Source organism: Anopheles merus, chromosome 2R, assembly GCF_017562075.2.
Source record: "Anopheles merus strain MAF chromosome 2R, AmerM5.1, whole genome shotgun sequence".
Classification (NCBI taxonomy): domain Eukaryota; kingdom Metazoa; phylum Arthropoda; class Insecta; order Diptera; family Culicidae; genus Anopheles; species Anopheles merus.
In genome coordinates this window covers 42839207-42860796 of record NC_054082.1, presented here as the reverse complement: position 1 = coordinate 42860796, position 21590 = coordinate 42839207, and the positions used below count along the sequence as shown (strand labels likewise).

At 41.4% G+C, this 21590-nt stretch overlaps 2 protein-coding genes across 14 annotated transcripts in view; one reads left to right on the top strand and one right to left on the bottom strand.

The window, feature by feature from the left end:
- Positions 1-11931, top strand: part of LOC121587837 — a 127783-nt gene extending 115852 nt beyond the window's left edge. For 7 of the 11 annotated variants that reach the window (XR_006004115.1, XR_006004116.1, XR_006004114.1 and 4 more), the window contains 5 exons: positions 3025-3543; positions 5974-6186; positions 7079-7539; positions 10324-10536; positions 11305-11930. Coding sequence is in view for 3 of the 11 variants with exons in the window: in XM_041905043.1 (XP_041760977.1) it covers positions 3025-3543; positions 5974-6186; positions 7079-7539; positions 11305-11338 (1227 nt within the window). In the remaining 8 variants the exon portion in view is untranslated. Of the gene's footprint in view, positions 1-3024; positions 3544-5973; positions 6187-7078; positions 7540-7739; positions 9668-10323; positions 10537-11304 lie in introns of those variants that run through there. The other 4 variants (XR_006004118.1, XM_041905045.1, XM_041905043.1 and 1 more) reach the window with 4 other exon arrangements.
- Positions 1-21590, bottom strand: part of LOC121587838 (pseudouridine-metabolizing bifunctional protein C1861.05) — a 187875-nt gene that overhangs the window by 160303 nt on the left and 5982 nt on the right. For all 3 annotated transcript variants that reach the window (XM_041905049.1, XM_041905046.1, XM_041905047.1), the window contains one exon: positions 21298-21357. In XM_041905049.1, the coding sequence (XP_041760983.1) occupies positions 21298-21357 (60 nt within the window). The remainder of the gene's footprint in view (positions 1-21297; positions 21358-21590) is intronic.

Sequence of the window (21590 nt, the reverse complement as noted above, 5' to 3'; positions counted from 1 at the left end):
CGTGTTAAGCGGCAGTGCGAGTGCGGTATTAAGATTGGGATCGTATTATTTTCGGTGCTGGCTGTTCGGTGCTTGGTCTTCCGGACACCGACAGCCGTGTATTACGTAAAGCATGTATGAATTGAAGTAGAAGGGGGGGGCTACGAACGTGAAAAAGGGGTAGTCAATGTTGGTGGTGGTTGTGAGTTATTTTAGTTTCTTGGATTTGTTGGAATGCTTGTAAGCTCTTAATCTAGATGCAGATATATTCAACCTCACAAACACATACACTTGCCCGGAGCACGGGTGAAGTTCAAAGGGTGAAGTTGGGGTCGGGCTGCGATTTGTTACTAACTGCAATTAAAGCTTATATTTAGAACCCAGCAACCGAGGCAGGCTGGTGAAAGTTTTTCGTAAATCAATTTACATAGCATTACAATTCGTACAAAGAAGTTGTCACCTTCAATGCGCCAAAAGAACATGGAAGAACATATGATATTCTATATCTTGGGCACATCTCTTTTGGCATCATTGCTTTTCTGGAATTCAAATTTTGAAGATTCCAATTTTGTAAATTTACAACATTTGTTTAGTGCAACTGTAATGCATTAGTAAAACAGATTATTAACTATTAATCACACTACCTAAGAGCATGGAATTCAAATTCCAAAATATAAGTGTGACTTACAATAACTTTAATTAAAAAGCCTAGTTTGTTGACAATCTAGTTTCTAGTTTATGAAAAGCGTCCAGTGTTAAAAGTATCTTTCAATTCAATAGAGTTATCGAAATAAAGCTGAAATTAGCGCCTATTACTAATGTTCTAAGCATTTTTCGCTCAGTTCAAACAACACAACCAAACATTCAATTTACCGACCCTTTACTCCAATATTGGCAAAGCATTCGCCGCAATGCATCATGCACCATACCAACAGTAAATTTCATTACCTACTCTAGTTCTGCTCATGCAACTCGATGTCTAAGCATTGCACTTCGTTGTTGGTAACTCTAATGATTCAAACCATATATTCGACACTACTAGGAACAAATACAGTGTGTTATCCCAACCTCTGTCTTGTTAAAGAACAATAACCATTCTCATTCAATCAATGAATTAAAGCACTATCGGCAGTCCGATGGGTACTATGCATAGCACAGCGTAGTGCACTCGGTTTTGGGTCATCAGGATAAACCACTCCATTTGTACATTCTATGATCACGCTCTTCCCACTTAAAAGTTCAATTTTAGAGGGCCCTCTGTTTTACATGGAACTGGTTAAACGTTTCATTTGAATACGACCGCAAGCTGAACAAACTATACACAACAGTCCCCTGCACCGACATTCGACATTCGACACTCCTTTCCAATGGCCCAACAAACAATCCACCCAATACGTTCACAAAATGTGCTCTTTTCCGGTTCGAACTTAACAGCAAGACCAAAAACCAGTACCTTTTTCCTGTCATTGTACAAATACCAATCGTTTGCCGATCGGAAGATGGTACAGTTGTGGTTGATTGAGAGAGAGAGAGAGAGAGAGACAGAGAGAGAGCGAGAGAGAGAGAAAGAGTAAGAGAGATATAAAAACAGGCCACTCTGCTTCTGTCGCAATTGTACGTAAAATGTGAGCCAGCCGGAAGGATGTGTTAAAATGGATTTACCAACCACCGTGTTTAATCCTTTGCATGTTCCTCCTCATTCAAACCGATTACTGTGTGTAAACAGGAGAGATTGAAAGAGCATAATTGGAAACGAGTTTTTGCTCGCTGAAAGAAGCATATGCAGATGTCTGTGTGTGTGTGTGTGTGTTTTTATTATATATTGATACCTAAATGGACTAATGTGTGTAACGGTTGAACATGTAATCCGTTACCATAAGCGTTATTTTTAATCTACATTTTAATCTCACGGGTACCACTAAAGGGCTTAGCACAGCATGATGCAAGATGTATTTAAGCAGTTTTTTCCGGAAGTTAGGGATCAATTGTATTTAACTTTCTTCTCATGTTTGTACGGCTTTGAACAAAACGAATGGCATTACAAATGCTTTCGTAACAAAAAGTTTACTTGATATTACATTTTGCAATAGTTTTATACTCTATAAGTGCTGCAATTGCATCACAGGGCATACACTATTTTGAATAATTTTAAAGTGTAACACAACTGTGAGCCTTTATTTCTCTTTCAATTCCGCGACGATACACACAGTAAGCCGAGCCAGAACCTTCTGATCTGCTCCGGCCGATCGCGGCTTTTTATATCCTCCTTGACCCTTGCGTGAAAGAGAAGAAATGTTCTCATCCTTGTTCCTCAGGAAAGTTCCAGAACCGTTCCCTGTCTCTAAATCTCGCAAACCGTTCACGGTCTCTACAATTTATTTCACTTACTTTCAACCATGCAGTTCACCCTATTCCCTATTCCTTTTCAAGCAAAACGTGACCTCAATGGTACTCTAATTACTTCGTACCTTCAGATTATCTTCCTCCTTTCTTGTGCTACCCGGGTTTTTACCCCACGTAAAGTTAAACGTTTGGATAGGAAAATAACACTTAATAATTATATTCTACCATTGGTTTCGCGGGCATTTGAAGTTTGAAAAGGAAAAGAGACATAGGAAAACAATTGTTCGAAACCAATTTGTGTATGAATGATACAAAGCACAAATATAAAATAAATAAACTATTGGTAGCATGCAGCAATACAGATAATTGAGTGTTAATAGATACAGTAGGTGACCACTAACTGGATGTGTTTTACTGGAGTTTTTTTAACTGGAAGTTCGTTATCTGGAGTGATTCTCAGTTAAAAAAAAACACATAAATGTCAAAACATGAATCTTCCGGAATCTTACGAAGAGAAATTCATAGCAAATGTACATTTTTCGCACAAATTTAACTTCTCAGTTAGCGGTCACCTACTATACCTTCAAAAGGTTTACTAACGAGTTTTAAAACACTTCTTCATATCTAATGATGAATACTAGGTTAACATTTGAATTGCTTCGTTATCTTTTACTATAGCTGAGTTTATTTTATTTTTTCAAGGATTTTGCACTCAATGCAAACCGTACATACCCGACATCCTGCTGCACATCCGACATCACGGAGCAGATCAGCATAGGACGGCGACCACTCGCTTCCGCCATCGTATTTCGGGGCGGCGAGGATCCAACGGCGGCCGTTGCTGCCGCAACCGAGCTGGCGGCTAGTACGATAAAGGACACACTGCTGATGAGTCGGAACTTTAGCGAGCTCAGTGACTCCTGGAGCCTAATAACGGCTCCCAGCAGTGGCAGTAGTGCAAGCGGAGCAAGCACCGAACCACTGCAGCAGCAAAATGGTGTCATCATCGAGGAGGGCGCCCCTGGGACCGGCCAGTCTGCAGTCAGTAGCACCAGCGCCAGTGATAGTAGCAGTACCTTCAGTTCCAGTACTAACCACGGCACCAGCTACGGCTCAACGACCGGTAGCAGTTCCGGTAGTTCTACCGGTGCCAGTTCAGTTTCCGGGGGCGAAACGGAAGAAATCAAAACGATCGTCACATGCCGGGCTGTATATCCCCAGGTAAGAGATGATAATTAGGATCTACGGTATTGTATTAAATCCGCTCCAGCGAAACGAGCTATTATTGTAGAAAGGACGGGTCTTCGTTTCCTTTCTAAGTTAAGGCTGTCAACATCAAGAATACAAATTTTGTTCCTCTTCTAGCTCCAAGCCTCACCGTCAAATAACAAAATACGTCATAATTGAAAACATCCTTCAATTGGTCACGTATTGGACTTTTTCAAGACTACCGTGAATCACTTGGCGCTATAAAAACACCCTCCATTTGGCCAGGAGTGTCAAACACACATAAGTGTTCATAATTCAACATGATTGATCAGTTATTCTAATTCATTCTTGAATTTATGCATAGATATACAATTATTTTCTGCGACCATATTGTACAATCACAAATCTGTCGATTTATGTACACATGTATACCACACTAACATTATTCTTATTATTTAACAAATGGCCGATCTCGTGGTACCGTCGTCAACTCGTACGACTTAACAACATGCCCGTCATGGGTTTATGGGGATCGTGCACCCATACGTAGGACGGACTATCCTGCTATGGGGGTCTGTACGAGGGTGTGCTACGAGCTGTAAATTAATAGGTCATTAAAATCCAAAACTAGTGGTACAGGCAGGCTTTGACCGATAACGGTTGTTGTGTCACAGAAGATAAAGATTTAACAATCACTCTTATTAGACGTAACAGATAGACTCGTGAGATTGTTTGAACGATCATTCTTCAATTCATTTTTTTTAATGTCACATCGATATCACACGCCTTTGACATCTCTGCATTGAAAAAGTTTACGATCAAGCACGGAGACCTAGTTCTGCACACACACACAGACACACGCACACACTTCTTCTTCTTTGGCTCAACAACCGATGCCGGTCAAGGCCTGCCAACCCACTTGTGGGGTTGGCTTTCGGTGACTTATTGATTTCCCCCCATAGCAGGATAGTCAGTCCTACGTATGGCGGCACGGTCTATTTGGGGCTTGAACCCATGACGGGCATGTTGTTAAGTCGTACGAGTTGACGACTGTACCATGAGACCGGACACGCACACACACACATACACAAAAACCCAGTTCAGTACAAAAGCGTAAAACAAAAGTCTGACAGACGGCCAACGTCACAAAATGAATGGCCTTTCAGAGGATGTGCCGGGCCGAAGCACAAAGAATAGTATTAAGCTGCAACAAATGGAACATAAAATAAGGCCAGTGAAAATGCATTCGCATATACACGAATACGGTACCGTTCCGACGGGAGAAAATTGTGCACCGCAAAACTCAAACGAAGCAGCTCCATCGCTGGAAAAGGAAATCACAGATCGATGAAAACCGTACCGAGGAGCACGAACCGTCGCGAACGACAAGAAACGTCAGATGCAATTTATTGCACTTTCCGGTGATGCTGCTGCTTTTGCTTGCATCGTGCTAGAAAAAGCAAACCATGCGAGAACAAAAAAAAACAAACAAACGAATTCTTCACCCCATTTATTCGATCCATGACGGATGATGGTTGCCTTCCAACATCACGCCGTCAACAGCGGCAGCTCGATTTTCTTTTACGACTTTAGCAGCCCCACTCATCCCTTCCACATAGTACAGAGCTTCGCACATGCAGCTTTCGATTTATTTCGTTTATTGGTATATTGTTGTTGCAGTGGAGTTTGTTTTTCCACCCAGACATATTTTCATTCCCAACTTTTGTTCGCGATCACTTTTGCAGTGTGCCATGTTTGCTTTTAATTAAATCGTTCCTTGTTGAACCCCGGGACAGTACTAACACTCGCCATGTTGCTTTCCCTCTTGCACAATGGCTAACACATATACACACGCACCATGGTAAACCAGCAAGTGGCCAGAAATAGTATTCATCACTTCATTTCGCACACTCCGTCGTACGGCGAACGTTCCGTCTTCCACAATCGATTATTCAGCTGGGCTGAGCGCTATCGACAACAATACACCACTAGCCATATATATTTCCTCGGTGCGCGAGGGGCAGCACACTTCGATACATTATAATCAACCATGGGGCGCACGTGCGCTGGACGTGTTCATTGGGGACGTATTCAAATTCTCAGAAAATGGCATGTCCTCAAAAAACCAACAACGGTTGCGGATGGTTTACGTTTCATTGCAATTGTCGAATGTTTTTCTTGCTACCAAAACAAGCGTATGTACTGGGCTCACGTGCATGAACGCACGTGATGCCACGATTGACAGCTGCGGAAATACATGTGCCAGAGCATCAGATCTACTTGAAAAATGAGCAAAATTAATCCCATAGAGTCCATAGTTGTATTACGAGCTTTAGTGACAAGTTAGAGTTAATTGGATTTAAGTATTATTGATGTTTTTATTTAATTTCAATGCTTCAAGCCTTTCCTGTTCATTTACACTTTCCACTTTCTACTTCACAGGGTTGCGCAGAACGAATCGTGTCCTGGCTGCGACATACAGCTGATATACTATTTGTTCTCGGTTACTGCGTGATAGCTTTCCTGAAGCTATGCTTCCTTGGCATCTTGCGGTACGAGATCAAGGAAATGATACAGAAGATCAAGTTGTTGCAAACGGAAATGTCCGGCGCGATCCTCAACGGTGTCGACTGTGATCAGCAACAGATACAGCAGGTAGGTTACGCTTAATGGTTTGTTATTGTGAGCAGCATTTGCTACCAAGCAAACATGTAACACCTATACAACTAAAGCTTTTCCGTTCAAGTAAAATCACAGCACAGGCTCTCTTTCACCAGAAACAAAATTAATATTCAAAAACGTAAACCGGATAAAAGTTTATTAAAAACCGAAATCATCAAATCAATAACACCTTAGAACAATACTTTGATTGATTTCAATAGAGACTTTAAAATACATTATAAACTTGAATAATATTTCAATGAATTTCTATTCATTTGTTCATTCCTACTTTGGTCAATAAAAAAAAAAATTTGACAGAAATTGCCAAATTTTACAGCCACCGGCCAATATTTATTTTCCACAATCATATAAGAAATGCATAATTTATTGATTTCAATTTTAAAACTTTTCTCTCTCTCTTGAACCGACGCCGTTCGCACGCAACCTGGCACGATCTTGGTGTGGAATATCCGCCGAATGCGCCTACAACACCCGCACGCAACACCGTTTGCACGCACTCGCAATTAAAACCAACAATACCACGTAAAAACAATAAAATCGATTACCGTACTACTAACACTATCCACTAAACACCGTGCAACCGGGATCGATTGCTGATTCACCAATGCGATATGATGATGCCTGCCGATCCACACCAACCCACATTCTCACAAAATTCCGCTACCCTGCACCGAAACCAAATATTTAACCTAAAACGTTTGATTGCACCCTCTATCGGGTTGATAAATTGATTGAAAATGCCCTGCACACATCACCTTTACGATCGAAAATTCCGGATATCACTAAAAAAAAACAAATATCGTTCCAAATCCGCATCTTTATTTGGGGGTGATGTGTGTTTGTGTGCGTATATCGTGTGCTACAGTTTACCTTATTGCAGCAAGTGACGAGCACATCGGTCAATGGTGGCATCCATGCGGAACCGAAGGTAGGCAATCGGGACCGCGAAAGGACACGTGTCGGGTCGGCGGAAAGCGAGCGGGAATCATTGTTGACGCAAGAAAACACTCCCAAACAGCTGCTCAAGCACAAGCAGCTCTACACGTGCATTAACGAACAGCAGCAGCAGCAGCAGCAACAACAGCCGCAACACATCTGTGGCCAGTCCTCGTTGGCGGGCAGCAGTGGTGCCACGACGGGTGCAGGCGGAGGCCCGGCCGGAGGTGCCGGTGGCTGTGAGTCGGATACTAACTCCAACTGTGCCCTGCTGGTGGAGGACAACAACGGTCCATCGTTGCTGTCCACCGCAACCGGCACGACCAAGACAATAAACGGTAATAACAACTACGAGCTGTGCGAATTCGACGCCAAGGTGCCCACCTACAGGTAAGCGGAATTGCCTGCTTTGCATGACCTGTCTAGCCCACCTAACCTTCTTCTGACCCCTTTCCCTACACCCCTCTACACCTCACTCTTCATCCTGACGTACACCTTCAACTGCACACACTGCGATCCACACAACCACCACTGTCGCAATGAGCGCGATGGCGTTCGTGTATGTGTGCGCGTTTACACTCTACACCCAGTTCGAAGTGAAAGCATCAAGCACCAATGTGTACACCCCGATTTACCCTTTCTGGTAGTGTATTTAGCCTGAGCGTTCCTTTTTCGCACCGAACTCAAAAGTATAGTTTGGCAGACGTACACAACAACACCCTCACACACACACACACACACACACACACACACACATAATTTATTACCATTGCGCGATCAAGACACCATTATCCTTTAGGCATGAACACTTCCGACAATGATGTGCGACTAGCTGAAGTGCAAGAGTATTTGTAGGCGTCCTTTCCAACTCCTGTGATAGATGCATTCGCCCCGGTAGAACTTGATCGAAACAGTAAACAATTTAACAGTGCCAGAGTTTTGCTATTAAGAATGCATGAGGCAACAAACGGTAAAGCAAACAGTATCGGTTCGCATTAGAATGCTATGACGCGTCGGTTGTGTAGTCAGCCACTGTGGCTGAGCAGTGGCAAGATGTTGAAATGTGTAGAAACAAAAATCGAGCCAAAGCACTAGACACGCAGAAACATTTAGATCGATTTCAAATTTATCTTAAAGCAATTATAGTTTTCCCTCTTGAATGTGCTTCCAAATAGATTGGCTTTAAAATTAGTCAGGCTAGCAGACTGTGTGGATTTTTTAATACCGATCATTAAAAACTGCTTCACGTCATCTCTATTCTAATGCAAGGATAATATTTTTGTTCAACTCTACGGCGTAAAATAACTTTTTCAAATTATCCAACACGGTATTGAAAATGCTCCCAAAATGCTGTATTTTTGACAATTGTACAACATCAGTACTTATTCCGGGCAATTATCTGAGTCAAACGGAAAAATGTAAACCAAACCCACTTTAAACGAACGGAAATTTTATCCGTATTATAGAAGTCTCAAGATCCGTTGAACATTTCATTCAATGACCCGAGACAATGCTACCAAATTGCACTGTCAATATTCTTACTTTGCAAAACAAACGTTAACGTGAAACATAAGAAGCATTATAAAAACGTTTAACCAATTTTAAGTTTGGTGTAATTCTTTTATTATTTCTTTTTTTCGGGGAGCCTTTTCTATCAGTGCACCAGCTTTGTTTTTCATATCTGTCCTGAAGTGAAACGGTGCTATAATTTTCACAAATTCCCCTCATTGTTCATTTTATTATTTCCACACTTATTTTTAATGTAATAAATAATAATCATTTCTTTTGTGAATGTAATTACTGGCAACTCGTCTTCTTCTTTAGCACAACCACCATTGTCGGTCAAGGCCTGCCGGCCTGTACCACCTATGGGCTTGGATTTCAGTAACTTTTTGATTACCATAGCAAGATAGTCAGTCCTACGTTTGAAGGCATGGTCAATTCGGGGCTTGAACCCATGACATGGGCATGTTATTAAATTACTGGCAATTAGTGTAGTATAATTTAACCATATCCTTCGTTCAGTTAGAGATGTCGTAGAAGAGACAAATCATAATACAATATCAGCATTTTGATACTTTGTCTCTAACGTTCGAATCACATAATGGCACTTTTAGCGTTACGTTATTGATGTACAAAGCCTAAGTAATGTTTTATTTACTACATTTTTTTATCTTAAACTACAATATTCCGCAAAGTAGTTCTATAGATCTATGTAAAGCTGCTTAACAGAGAAAAGCTCAATTTACTAAATTAGCTACTGTATGCAGTTTACTTGATTTAGTTGTTGATGATGATGTACTTGATTTTTGGTATTTCTATAGTGAAATTCGAGACACAGCTTCACGAATCGGGTTTACGCTCAATTACTTTGCATAGCCGCTAAAACCGAGACATTGATTCTATAAGATACACGAACTTTGCTATTAAATCGACTCTTTCTTGCATAGTAACAATGTGGGGCCGGTCTGGTGGTACAGTAGTTAACTCGTACGACTTAACAACACGCCCGTCATGGGTTCAAGCCCCGAATAGACCGTGCCCCCATACGTAGGACTGACTATCCCGCTATGGTAACAATAAGTCACTGAAAGCCAAGCTCACTTCACTAGTGGGTACAGGCAGGCCTTGACCGGCAGCGGTTGTTGTGCCAAAAAAGAAGAAGAAGAAGAAGAAGAAGAAGAACAATTTTTTTCGGTTCATGCGATAAAAATAGTGGTTTCAATTAAAAGGAATCTAATAAAATGCTACAGACATGAGGATCGTGTGATGTGGTAATTTACATTTTCCATTTGAATCGATTGTGTTCCAAAAATTAAATTTTATCTTCTCATACATACTTGTTATGTCCAAGGTGGCGATAGTAATCGCAGTAAGACATTAACACTTTTTTGCAGTACAGATTTTGCCCCAGCTCATGCGGAAAGTATTTTTGTAATAATTGAATCCTTTTTTCCCATTAAAAGATGGCCAGTAGACAGTGCGATTTCATACCCCTGTAAAATCACTTCCAAAACACCCATTCCACATCCATTCATCACGAACACGGTGCCATTTTATCTGTGCGTACTAAACTCTGTCCAGAAACCAAGCAAGCTCACGCCAGCCACCTCCAAAACTCCACACATTTACCATTCCTGTCTTCCTGTCTTCATTTCCTCCTTCTTTTTCGAGATACAAATGCACCCGCTCGAACAAGTTCGTCCAGCACCAGCCGGCCCAGCAGGCCCCGCCGCGACTCTATCAGGAAGCGTGATCCCTGGCGTTACGCTTGTGACGCACTACTGGCCGCACCCGTTCACTGGGTCGCCGCATTCTCCGCACGCTCGGGAAGCGTTCCCGCACGATAAACCCTATCGCCACCAGCACCGTCCAAACCGGCAAGAGGTAGTAGCACCCGTTTGCAACGTGCACATTTTCGAAAGCTTCGAAGGTAGTAGAGAGCTTGGGGAGGCGCTGCTTACATTCGAAAACATTCTAAGCGTTTGGTGCACTCGCGTTCACTGTTGTGAGCTGCGCTCATCATACATGGGGCATAGGTTCGCTACTAAACTGCGAAAAAAAGACTAACGCTGCTGTAACAATAGCAATCGAGTAACAAGACTAACATTTCAAACAACCTTCATACTGCACTACTACCGAGCCGGTACGGTCTAGTAAATAGTGTGGTGAAGCAAAGCAAATAAAAAAACACGTTCCTTTTTATACAATAACTCGTAATGCAACGCATTTGACCGCTTTTGTAGACGCTTTTACCCACAAAGCAAGCCACGCACTCGGTATGTAAAGTAGGATCTGCCAGAACGACGCTCATTGTGCTATGCTCCACATAATACACATAATAGTACGTATTTTAGAGTTCTGCTTGAAGCCGCGCAATTTGTTCGCAAACATTAATTACCACACACTACGCACCACGTACCCTCAAACACATCTCAGTACGCTTGATCAATTACGCTTTGCAATGTGCATACTGTGCTGTAATGCTGACTAGTTGTGTTACATGTTACCAATCTACTAGTTTAACCATCTATACGGTTTTGTTTCTTCGCCCTGCTGCTAAGCATACGCGCCCGACTAACCGATTATAAATTCTTCTTTTTATCCCTCCTTCTGCCCGTTCATTCTCTCTGCCTCCTGTCGACCCTGCAACAGACTTCTAAATGCACCGACGGTTACTAAAATCTGACTACGGTATTACCTGGAGCAGCTGTTCGGCGATCGGTGGCGCAAATCGCGCCCGAACGCCACCCGCTCGGGACAGCAGCCCACAGCCAACGAGTTCGACGACACCGGGGGAAGCCAACCGGGCGCCCGCCCGGGCAGTGCCAGCTCGCGCCTGGTCACCAGCAACACGGCCGGCAGCACCGCGACCACCATACTGGGCAGCACGGCGGCCACGTCCGGCTCGTCGGTTAGCGGACCGGGTCCCGGGGGCGGTGGCCCGTCGTCCACCGGCGGTTCATCATCGTCGGTCAAGTGTACGGTCGTTAACCGGCTGCACAGCATCACCTCGGTGGGTGGAAGCGGTGCGTCGCGTGCCGCCGACCAGGAAGGGCCCGCCGGCAGTACGGGCAGCAGCTCCAAAAAGCGACAGCAGCAACGCTCCCGCATCACGTACGATCGGGAGCAGGGCGTTCGGTTTTACCGCGGCACGGAAACAACCGATAGCAACGATTGTGATTGTGAAGATATTTAGATAAGTCGTGCCCCTCCTTCTGACTCCTCCCCCCCCCCTCTCCCTTTCCCTATTCGTACACAGCTAGAAGCAGTAGGTAGCTACAAGCTCCCCCCCCCCCCCCCCCGATTTCCTCTTCACCCTAGACAGGACCAATAGTACACATGCACACCCGGCAACCTGTGTAATGCCGGACAGCAACGCAAGCTTACGGGGTAAGTCTAACCAATCTGCCAGCGTGCACGTGGTTATAAGTGTGATGTTGCAAAAGATGAAACCGGACACAGCAGAACATGATGAAAATGATTGTGCATGAGCAATGTATGTGTGTGTATGTCTGCCTTGGCGTACGTTCCTTTGTGATTCCAGGTGATGATGCGATAGGCTAAATTCAGGCAAACATTATATTGAAGTCCCAGAACAAACCAACAGTGCGAAACGGTGCGCCCGCGGTAGTATCAGCTGTGCGAATAGTAGAAGTGATGAGTGTTATCCCCTTTTTAAATAGGAAATTAAACCCATTTTGCGTAAAGTAAGGTAAGCTAAGTTAGTCATGTTAAAAAAACAACAACAACAACAGACGATTACAAACACGTGCCATTGAGGAGTGTGTATGAGTGTGTGTGTACTAAGGGTTTTGGGGCATGCCGAAACATACAGAGCCATTGTTATCATTCTCATACACCTCACCCTTTAGATACTGGAAGAAACTAGAGCAAGCATTAGCACTGTTCAGCACTGTTCCATCTGTATGCTTGTAAGATGAAGGTTTGCCAGAGAAATTGGCGCTGAAGCGATGGAGACGCACGGTACTTTACTAGTACCTATAAATGTTTCTAAACTATGGCTTGATCGTGAACGAATTGTCCGTGGAATGACTTTAAACAACACAAAACGCCCTCCCGACAGTAACATTAAAGATGGTATGACCAATGACGTTTGACGACAGGACACGCCTTCCATGCACTTCCACCTTGGGTTGGTAAATAGAGATAAATTTCTTAGAGCAACTATGATAAAAGAAATCAAAACGGCAGTCCTCTCTAAAGTTTCTCTACACTTTTACCGAATGTACACATAAAATACATCGCTCTCCCGCGTCTGGTCTGGCCTCTTTTTTTAAAGAATGTACTACTACTCCGGTAGCTTTCTTTAACTGTTCAGGCAAGCTAAGCTAATAATAATGTGCTTTCCGCCACTTATACAAATGGTTTGAATAGCTAACAAAAAAAAATAATAAAGGCAACTTTGCGCCAGATACGAAAACAATTTACGTCACCACGATAAAATGAGAGAATGATTCAGGTCAGCATCTTCTGGGAAGCACGGCACCACCGGTATACCAGCGGACGAGCAGACATTAGCAACTTTGCCGTCTTTTCCGGCCTCTTTTTAGTCAGTTGCCTCACTTCCGGTGGCGAACTGACCATTCGCTACACTCATGGCTGCAGGCGCCACGGGTTCCCGGCTTGCCCTGTGCCCGTTCGACGTGGGCGGAATACAAATTGAAATAATCTAATCCTCACAGCGATATGCTGGACCGAATGGCCGCAAAATGTTGCACACGAAAAAAGTGCACTCACTGTCCCTCCGTCTCTCTCTCTCTCTCGTACTCTTTCTCGCTCTTTCTCCCTCACTCACACACACACACGCATCAGTTGTGGTTTTAAAGCACAATTAAAAAACAGCATTTGCCGGAAGGATTTGATTCTTTTTTTTTGTTCCTTTTGCTGGGGATGTTTGCGAAGTGAGACACATAACGAAGACCAACTACGGAACAGTAACCTTCCGGTCGGAATTCCAGTTCCAGGCTGGATGGTACTGCTAGCCCCAGGCACTTAAATGCTTCTGAGCGATAAAACGAATGTGCAAGATGCAGAAAAGGATAATTGTTCATTGAGCCCTTTATCATATAATTAGGCATATGTGTATGTGTGTATATGTGTGTGTTTGTGTCTGTGTCCGATGGTACTGTATCTGAAGGCGCTGTGTAAAAATCCTTTGTGCGATATTTTCTCACACGGGCTCCGTGACATCAAACACATTGCTGTAGCCAACCTCTTTATATGGTATACGATGAAAACAATGTAGTATTTCCTTTCCTCTAATCTGAGCTCATTCGCGTTATCGATTCGAAGCAATTCGGTGAGATGCACCTTTTATCGAACGGAAGTATTGGCCCCCTTTTGGTTGTAGATAACTATAAAATAGACTAGTTCAAGAAAAGCAGTAACTGCATGGCCACCGCCACTGCGGGCACTCGGCCAAAAAGGGGCCAGAAATTGTGCTCGGAGCTCGTGGTTGATGATATCTTTCATTGATACATAATAGATCTGTAATCGACCGTTGTGTACAGTATACTTGGCACATTAAACACGGTGATATTATGCGCTTTAAAAATATAACGATAGAACAATATATGGTAAGAAGCTCATCGTCTTAGATAGTGGTGGTATGGATTTCTAGCGGCTAAACGATAGAAAGCAGGAAAGATAATTGCTCTCTGCTGTCTGCTTTCCTATTATGCATGATTCTTCGCCTTGCTGATATTCAAAACAAGCAACTGTCTATTTATTTAACTATTGTTGTTCTATCATTTCGTCGAAAGTTGAACATAGCAAACACACTATGCCCGTTTGATACGTCTGTCAATACAATGACAATGATAAATTCAAAGTCAATGCGACATGCACTACGTTTAAAACATGACTTCGAATCGAATGTTCGATAAAGTAATGGGATTCTTTGTTCATATATTGTTTTGAAAGTCTCACATTAAAAGCATTAGATCCAGACATAAACAATGTGTTACACATATTAGTTATTGTTATTGCAATGTGTTTTTGTTATTTTCATCCAAATTTATCAATGTTTATGAAGTAAAGCAAATACATATTTATTTCTCTTCTAAATATTTATCAAACTTTGCGTTTGAGATTCAATTCTTACTGAATTAATTTTAATATAATCTGCATTATTTTGGTTCGAAAAATACATTTACGTGGAGTACATAATTCCAGTTTAAATTAAACAAGACATTACAACCTACCACAGACGTAACACTGGCATGGATTTAATTTTCTATTATGTACCATCTCTGAATGGAAGGTGCTAGTTTAATGTTTGCTGAATAGAAGAGGCACATTTAATGAGATTGCTGTTGTATTACATAGTTGCTATGTTTCTGGGGCATTTGTCGCTGTCGGAAACTATATTTTTCAGCGTTTCTGAGATTGTTACTTTTTTCAATCCCATGAAACATGGAGCCTTTGTCGTGCATATTTTTTGCTACTACTCCTGTTGCATTATTTTGAAAGGGTTAGCGTTTTGCTTTGTATTCGAAACATATAACGCTTTAGAAAAACAAACAAATAAAGTTCTGCTTTACATACTTTTAGATTGCGCTATCGTTTTCAAATGTATGTGTTACATAATGAAATTAAAACCATGTTAAACCCATTCAAACATCAGCACTTTGTAGATCATACACCTACCATAGCTAAAGAATGTTTAAAAAACAAAGCTTCCCTTATGAAATGGTTTTTATTTTAATACATAAAATTCGCAATCTGATGTGTTTAAACAGAATAGAAGCGAAGCTACTTCATCTAAACGCGACGGTAAAGGACCTAACGTAAAGATTTCCAAACCCGAACCGGTACCATACCAGCTCGCTGGTTGGTGTATCGTTCGACATATGTAATTATCCGAATCAAAAGTGCATCAACTCAGCGAGTGCTACTACGCTACGCATTTGTTTGGTTTCCACTGTCGACGTACTGATATAATGTTGCTCCCATTCATATCGTACCACCATGGTACAATAGTCATACAGTGATAAGATAATTATACCGATAGCACATAGAAATATACGCATTAAGAGACTAAGAACTTAGTATGTATATCAATATATAGCGAACCAAATGTGAACTGAGTATGGGAAGAAGATGGTAGTCACGTTGACGATGTGCAGTTGCTAGCTCGGTACTTCTTCTGCCATACAGAGCTTACTTGTGTAACAGTTAGACGAATGTGTTGGTTTAACAGTTGTTTAATGTGCACTGTTTTTAATTATTATATCGTACGAATAATTATAGGTATAGAATTTTTTCGTTTTTCGATTGCTTTAGGTTAATTGAACAGGGCTACCGAACTACATAGCATAACTACAAATAGAACTACATAAATAAACGGAGCTTTAAACACGTTTACATTATTAACATTACTAGCAAAAAAAGAGCTTTAAACAGCTTTAACATATTTTAATACACTCTTGTGCACTTCAGTGAATATTAACCAAAGTCGTCAAATAAGCCTGAGCATGAACGAAGAAAACCAGCTAACAACTCACGCCGTGCAATCGTGACACACGTTTGCTTCAATGACCTATTGAAGCAAACATGAAAAAAGACAAACATAAAATTGCTTTGGAAGATTGCTTTAAACAATTGTACATAATTTTGAAACAATTCAAACAAAACGAACGAAAATCGATCAACAGAGTAACAAACTAAATACAATAACACAACTAAGGTAGATCACGGCACGACAGTAGCGTGTTGATTGCGAATGGGGTGTGGCTCGAATTCAAACATAAAAATAGGAGATTGAATGCAAGAAGCGTAACGGCACGGCAACGGAGCACAGTCTCTGCCAAGAAAACTGCGCGTCAGAAGGAAAGCTCCGTTACGATACGGGTTGGGTGGTGGTTTTTAACTGTAAAAGATAACATACTTTACCGCCTCCATTTTCACTGCAATGCGGGGCAAAATCGACGTAAAAACAATATCAACCCTGTTTGCAGCGTATGTGTGCGATGCTTTTCAATTTCACCCTTTTCCAACCGGTTACCCGGTGAAAAGTTTCAACCTCCTATCATTTAACACCCTATCTCGGGAAACGGGAAACCCCGCTTTGTATATCATAACCATCAAAAAGCAAGCTTCCTGTCGGGAAGGGATTTTTTACACGCTGGGTTGTTTTGCCTGTTATCAGATTTCTTCTTAACACTTGTAAAGTGTATTAACATATGGGACCTTCCCCATCCTGCCATTTGCTCGCTGAGAATTTACGAATTTAGCTCCATATAACCCCCCCCCCCCCCCCCCATATTATCTGGTGTGCTAGATTGCTACCGTGTCACTTAGATACGTGCGACGGTACAACGAAAGCTCGGACAGACTGTTTGCCTGTGGGCTTTAATATAACCAACCAAACACATACACCCATACCATACTGTTGTTCCTATACAATTTAACATCGTTACAAATTCTGCTAGCAAACAAAAATCCTCTTACCACACAATATCCTTCGCAAAAAGTAAGAATAGAAAATGAAGCTGTACAGCAGCACACAAGCCCGAGCATTAACATAGAAATTAACGCATTAGAAATATTGACAACGTGCCTTAAGATATATTTTGTGCTTTTGTTGTCGCTCGTTTTCCATCGGGTGCAAGTGTAGAGAGTGGTGCAAATAATGGGGAAATCTATTTTTGATAACAAAAAGCATAAAAAGAGCAGCGCAAATCCCTGCAACAATTGAGGTGTACCATTACGACCGTGGTATGGTGGTATGCAGAGTGAGCCTGCGGGCTCATGTGGGTTTTGTATGGATATTAAGCATCCCAGTAAGTGTGGAAAACGAATGAAAAAGGCGACAACAAAGCACGGAATCATTAACAAGAAACATACTTCTCATAGTTATGTGTTTCATATCGCCGGCATAAAAAAGCTAGAGGTAAGGATCTTCCTGTACGGCTTGAGCCAACCGTCGGAAGGATGTACCAAATAATGCTCACAAACAACTCAATGCATGCTCCTGGAGGTGTTGAATGTTTAGAAAACGTGCTGTGCTACAACACAGTTTTATGTATCTGTTAATCCATTTCACAAATTGCACAGCTGCGTTTGATGTTTAACGCTTTGCTATCTGTTTTTACACAATACTTTAAATTGAAAAACAAAAATCTCTTATACTTTTGCTTTATAAATCCACCTCTTTACTCGCTTCTGTTTCAAACACAATCGTTTATCCTCCATCATGATTCATTACCACAGAAACGACAGAAAGATATTAAAAACGCTAGAATAACGAAACTAAACAATACACCACGTATTACCTAAAAGGCTTCCATATAAGTGTGTTGTCCCCCGGGGAGCATACGACAGTCGGTTTGTAAATATTTGTTTAGAGAAGAATGCTTTGTAAATATGTAGGCGCAGATAACATCCACCAACAATCTCCCAAAAACAAACCGACACAAAGCCAGATAAATCCTGCATAGTCAAGATTTCCTTTCTCCAATGTGTTTATGTATGTGTGTATGTGTGTGCACAAATATACCAAATATACTAAGGTGGAAGTGCAAAGAAGGTCCAATGTAGGTGGAAAACTAAGCGGATTTAACGAATAAACTTAGCCATCGCCAGCACACATTCACATCGACCCACAACTACTACACAACACAAAACAAGATTCTGAAATTCAAAAGGGACGTACTTCAGACCACGAAGTAGCAGGTGAACAAGACGCACAGGAATGTACTTGTAAGGGACGATGGGAGGGGGGGGCATCTACAACGCTACAAGCATACTCTTGAGACTCGGCAGGATGCCTGTACGGTACACACACTCCGGTAGTAATCTCCCTCGCCGGAGCTTCTCATCGAATACCCAGAAACCTATCATACACACGTACACTATATTCGTTCTGATATTTAGATAGCGGCTTTAATAATTTGTTGACTCGATTTTTAAGATATTCCAATTGAAAGGTAAGCTACAATTAGGCACTAATTAGAGGCCCTGGAAAAGGAACACGCCTGGAAAGCTCATTTCCATCCGTGTCTGTGCGAGTGTGAGTGTGTAAGGAAAGAAGCAAGCAAAGATTAGATGTTTGAATGCGGTAGCCAGCTAAGGTACAAGGCATAATGGATTAGGGCTAACAATTCAGAACAAAGTACAGGCATGCACGGAGAGAAAAGGTGCAACCCGTATTTCCGTGGTAGGGTTACGCGAATTCAACAAAATTCCTTGAATGATAGATTACACACTACTCCAGAGTCTATAATGAACTGTTAACTTGTTTCTCTGTATATTGCACGATTTGCCTGTAACAGTACGTGCGTGTTTGTATGTGCAGGATGGCGTAATAATATGATAAGAACCGTTTGTATGAGACTTCAGAAGCATAGGCATACGCATTACTAAACACGACCCCAACGGATATGTAGAAGATAAGACACCGAACAAAATTAAAAAAAAACACCATCCAAACCCGCAGACGATTCAGCCGGTAGGGAGAACATATAATCAAAAGTGTCCTACAGATGAGATAATGTATAACATGTATCGGATGATGCAATCGACAAATAAAAGAGCATTCTTTCGCAGCGATAGGTTGCCAAATTAATCTGATTGGGACATTTCCATGCAGTCATGGAACAACAGAGTGCCGGAATAAAGATTACAGCTATGTACATTACATTGATGAAACAATATACATATATTTTTGTTTACTTTTTTACTAGCCTGCTCTCATCTGCTACCATAAAAACATAATCGTTTAATTACATCGCAGCATAACAAACAGCTAATCGGTAGGAATGCTCCAAATCGATTAAAAAAGAGAGATAAACAGAAAGATAAAACATGCTATAAACATGTACCGAACATGGGCCGACCTGCTCGCGATTACAAAACCTACCCCTCCCCCTCCCCACCTCCTCCCCTCCTCTTACGCAGCAAGATTTGATGGGACGGCATGGGCCGTGAAATGAAATCAAAATGAACAGCGAATTAAATGCATTATTCCTCGGCTCATTAGCACGCTTTTGACACTGCACCTACGGACGACGACGGCGGAATTTATCTTCAATGCTACGATGGCCTTTATTGTTGCTACACTTCCGTTGGTCGTTCATGAGACACGCGGAAACCCTGGTCGGGGACAGCGCGTGGCTGATAAACATTCTGTAAATTGAAAATTTAATTTAACGCTCCACTTGTACGGTGAAGTCGATTAAAAAACGTGCTGGCAAAAAAAAAACAAAACAAAAATCTACTAAATGTGCAGAGACAAGCAAGTGCAAGTGGTGGCAGGTGGAAGCATTTAATTTACAATGTACGCAAATGATAAGTTTGAATGTGCAATAAAAAAAGGTATCGGGAACCCATGCGCCCGAATAAACAGTAGAACAAGTGAATCACTGAGTAATTGGGTAAATTGATTAATTTTGCTATTTTCATTGTCCATGCTCGTCCCAGTACCAGGAACACAGACCCGAACCGTACAATGAGTGTACGGGAATGGAAACATACTTTCCACTGAAAAAGGGACGCCACTTTTATATCAATATACTATTTATCGGCTTAAAATAACCTTATAGAGTGGGGAAAATCGGAACATAAAATAGATCAAATTGTTGAAAAATCGCAACAAAACAGTAAAAACAGAACGCCCTCGAAAGGAATTCATATTAAAACAACAACAAAAACAAATAGCATGTTTCTAAAATAAACGTTTAATGTTTACGACCAAATCAAAACTAAACAAACACGCTAAAGCCCGTGTACGAATTAAAACCGGAAGGAATTAAATAAAGTTAGAGAAGATTAAACTTAGAGAAGAATCCGCTGGGTGGGATGTGTTACAAATGTAAGCCCAGAGTGTGTATGTGAGTGTGGTGCATGTAGAGTAATGTATATGCGAAATACATCGACTTTAGTCCAGTAACAAATCTAATATAAAATCGAAGAGGATAGAAGCATACAAACTTTAAAACAAATACAATTTAAAACCCGCTAACTACTGCTCGTTCATTCAAAAAAGTATAAACATCTAGTATAAACTGATATTATCAATTTAAACTAAACAGACAAAGGGGATACACAACTCCTTCCGCTAAACCGTAAACAGTAAACTCAGTTGTAATTATTGTAAACCTTGCATAAACCGATAGCGATAAGCGAGCACCAGCTAGTGAGGAATGGATCTGGGCCATCCGCCATAATAGCTTTTATCGTTCCAGCGACAGTAACGAAACGTCTCGGCGCGTGTAAACATATGGAGGGTAAAAGCAAACAAATCGATTCTAGAGAAAGGGAAATAATAAGTGCGCAGAGCGTAGCAATGCATAGTGAAGAAACTAATTAATTCTGTTATATTCAAACTGATGATAATGATGATGATGTCTTGTACATAACCCTACGAATAATGCACAGAAACAAAGCGTAACAAAGCAAGAGAAGGTAACCAATATAGAAGGAAATGAAATAGAACGAGAGAAGTTTAAGAGAAAACCAATACAACAAAAATAAACAACCAGATGAAATGAACAATTTGAAATAAAGACGATTGAAATATTTAAAACCGAATCCTGTTTTTTTTTACGCTCGTACCGAATTAAATTAAAAGGAGATTGAACTGCAATTCTCAATGAAATAAAAAAAACACACACAGCCACATACCTTTATGTCGTCCTCCAGAACGCTGATACAAATGTCAATTACGGAACCGCCGATGATAAGCTTAAAAGAAGAGAATAAATAATTATCAAAATTCCGTTCATTAATTTAACCACATTCTTGCTGTTTCTTGTCTATCTTACTGCAGCAACTATAGGTAAGTTCTTTCCAGTAACGTAACGTGCATCTAGAATGCAACAAGCGATATTGTTATGAACGAACCCTCCATAGCTCTTGCTTTATTTTAATTTGTTTTGCTTTTTTGTGGTATATGAGTCTTAAAACGCATAGCTTAA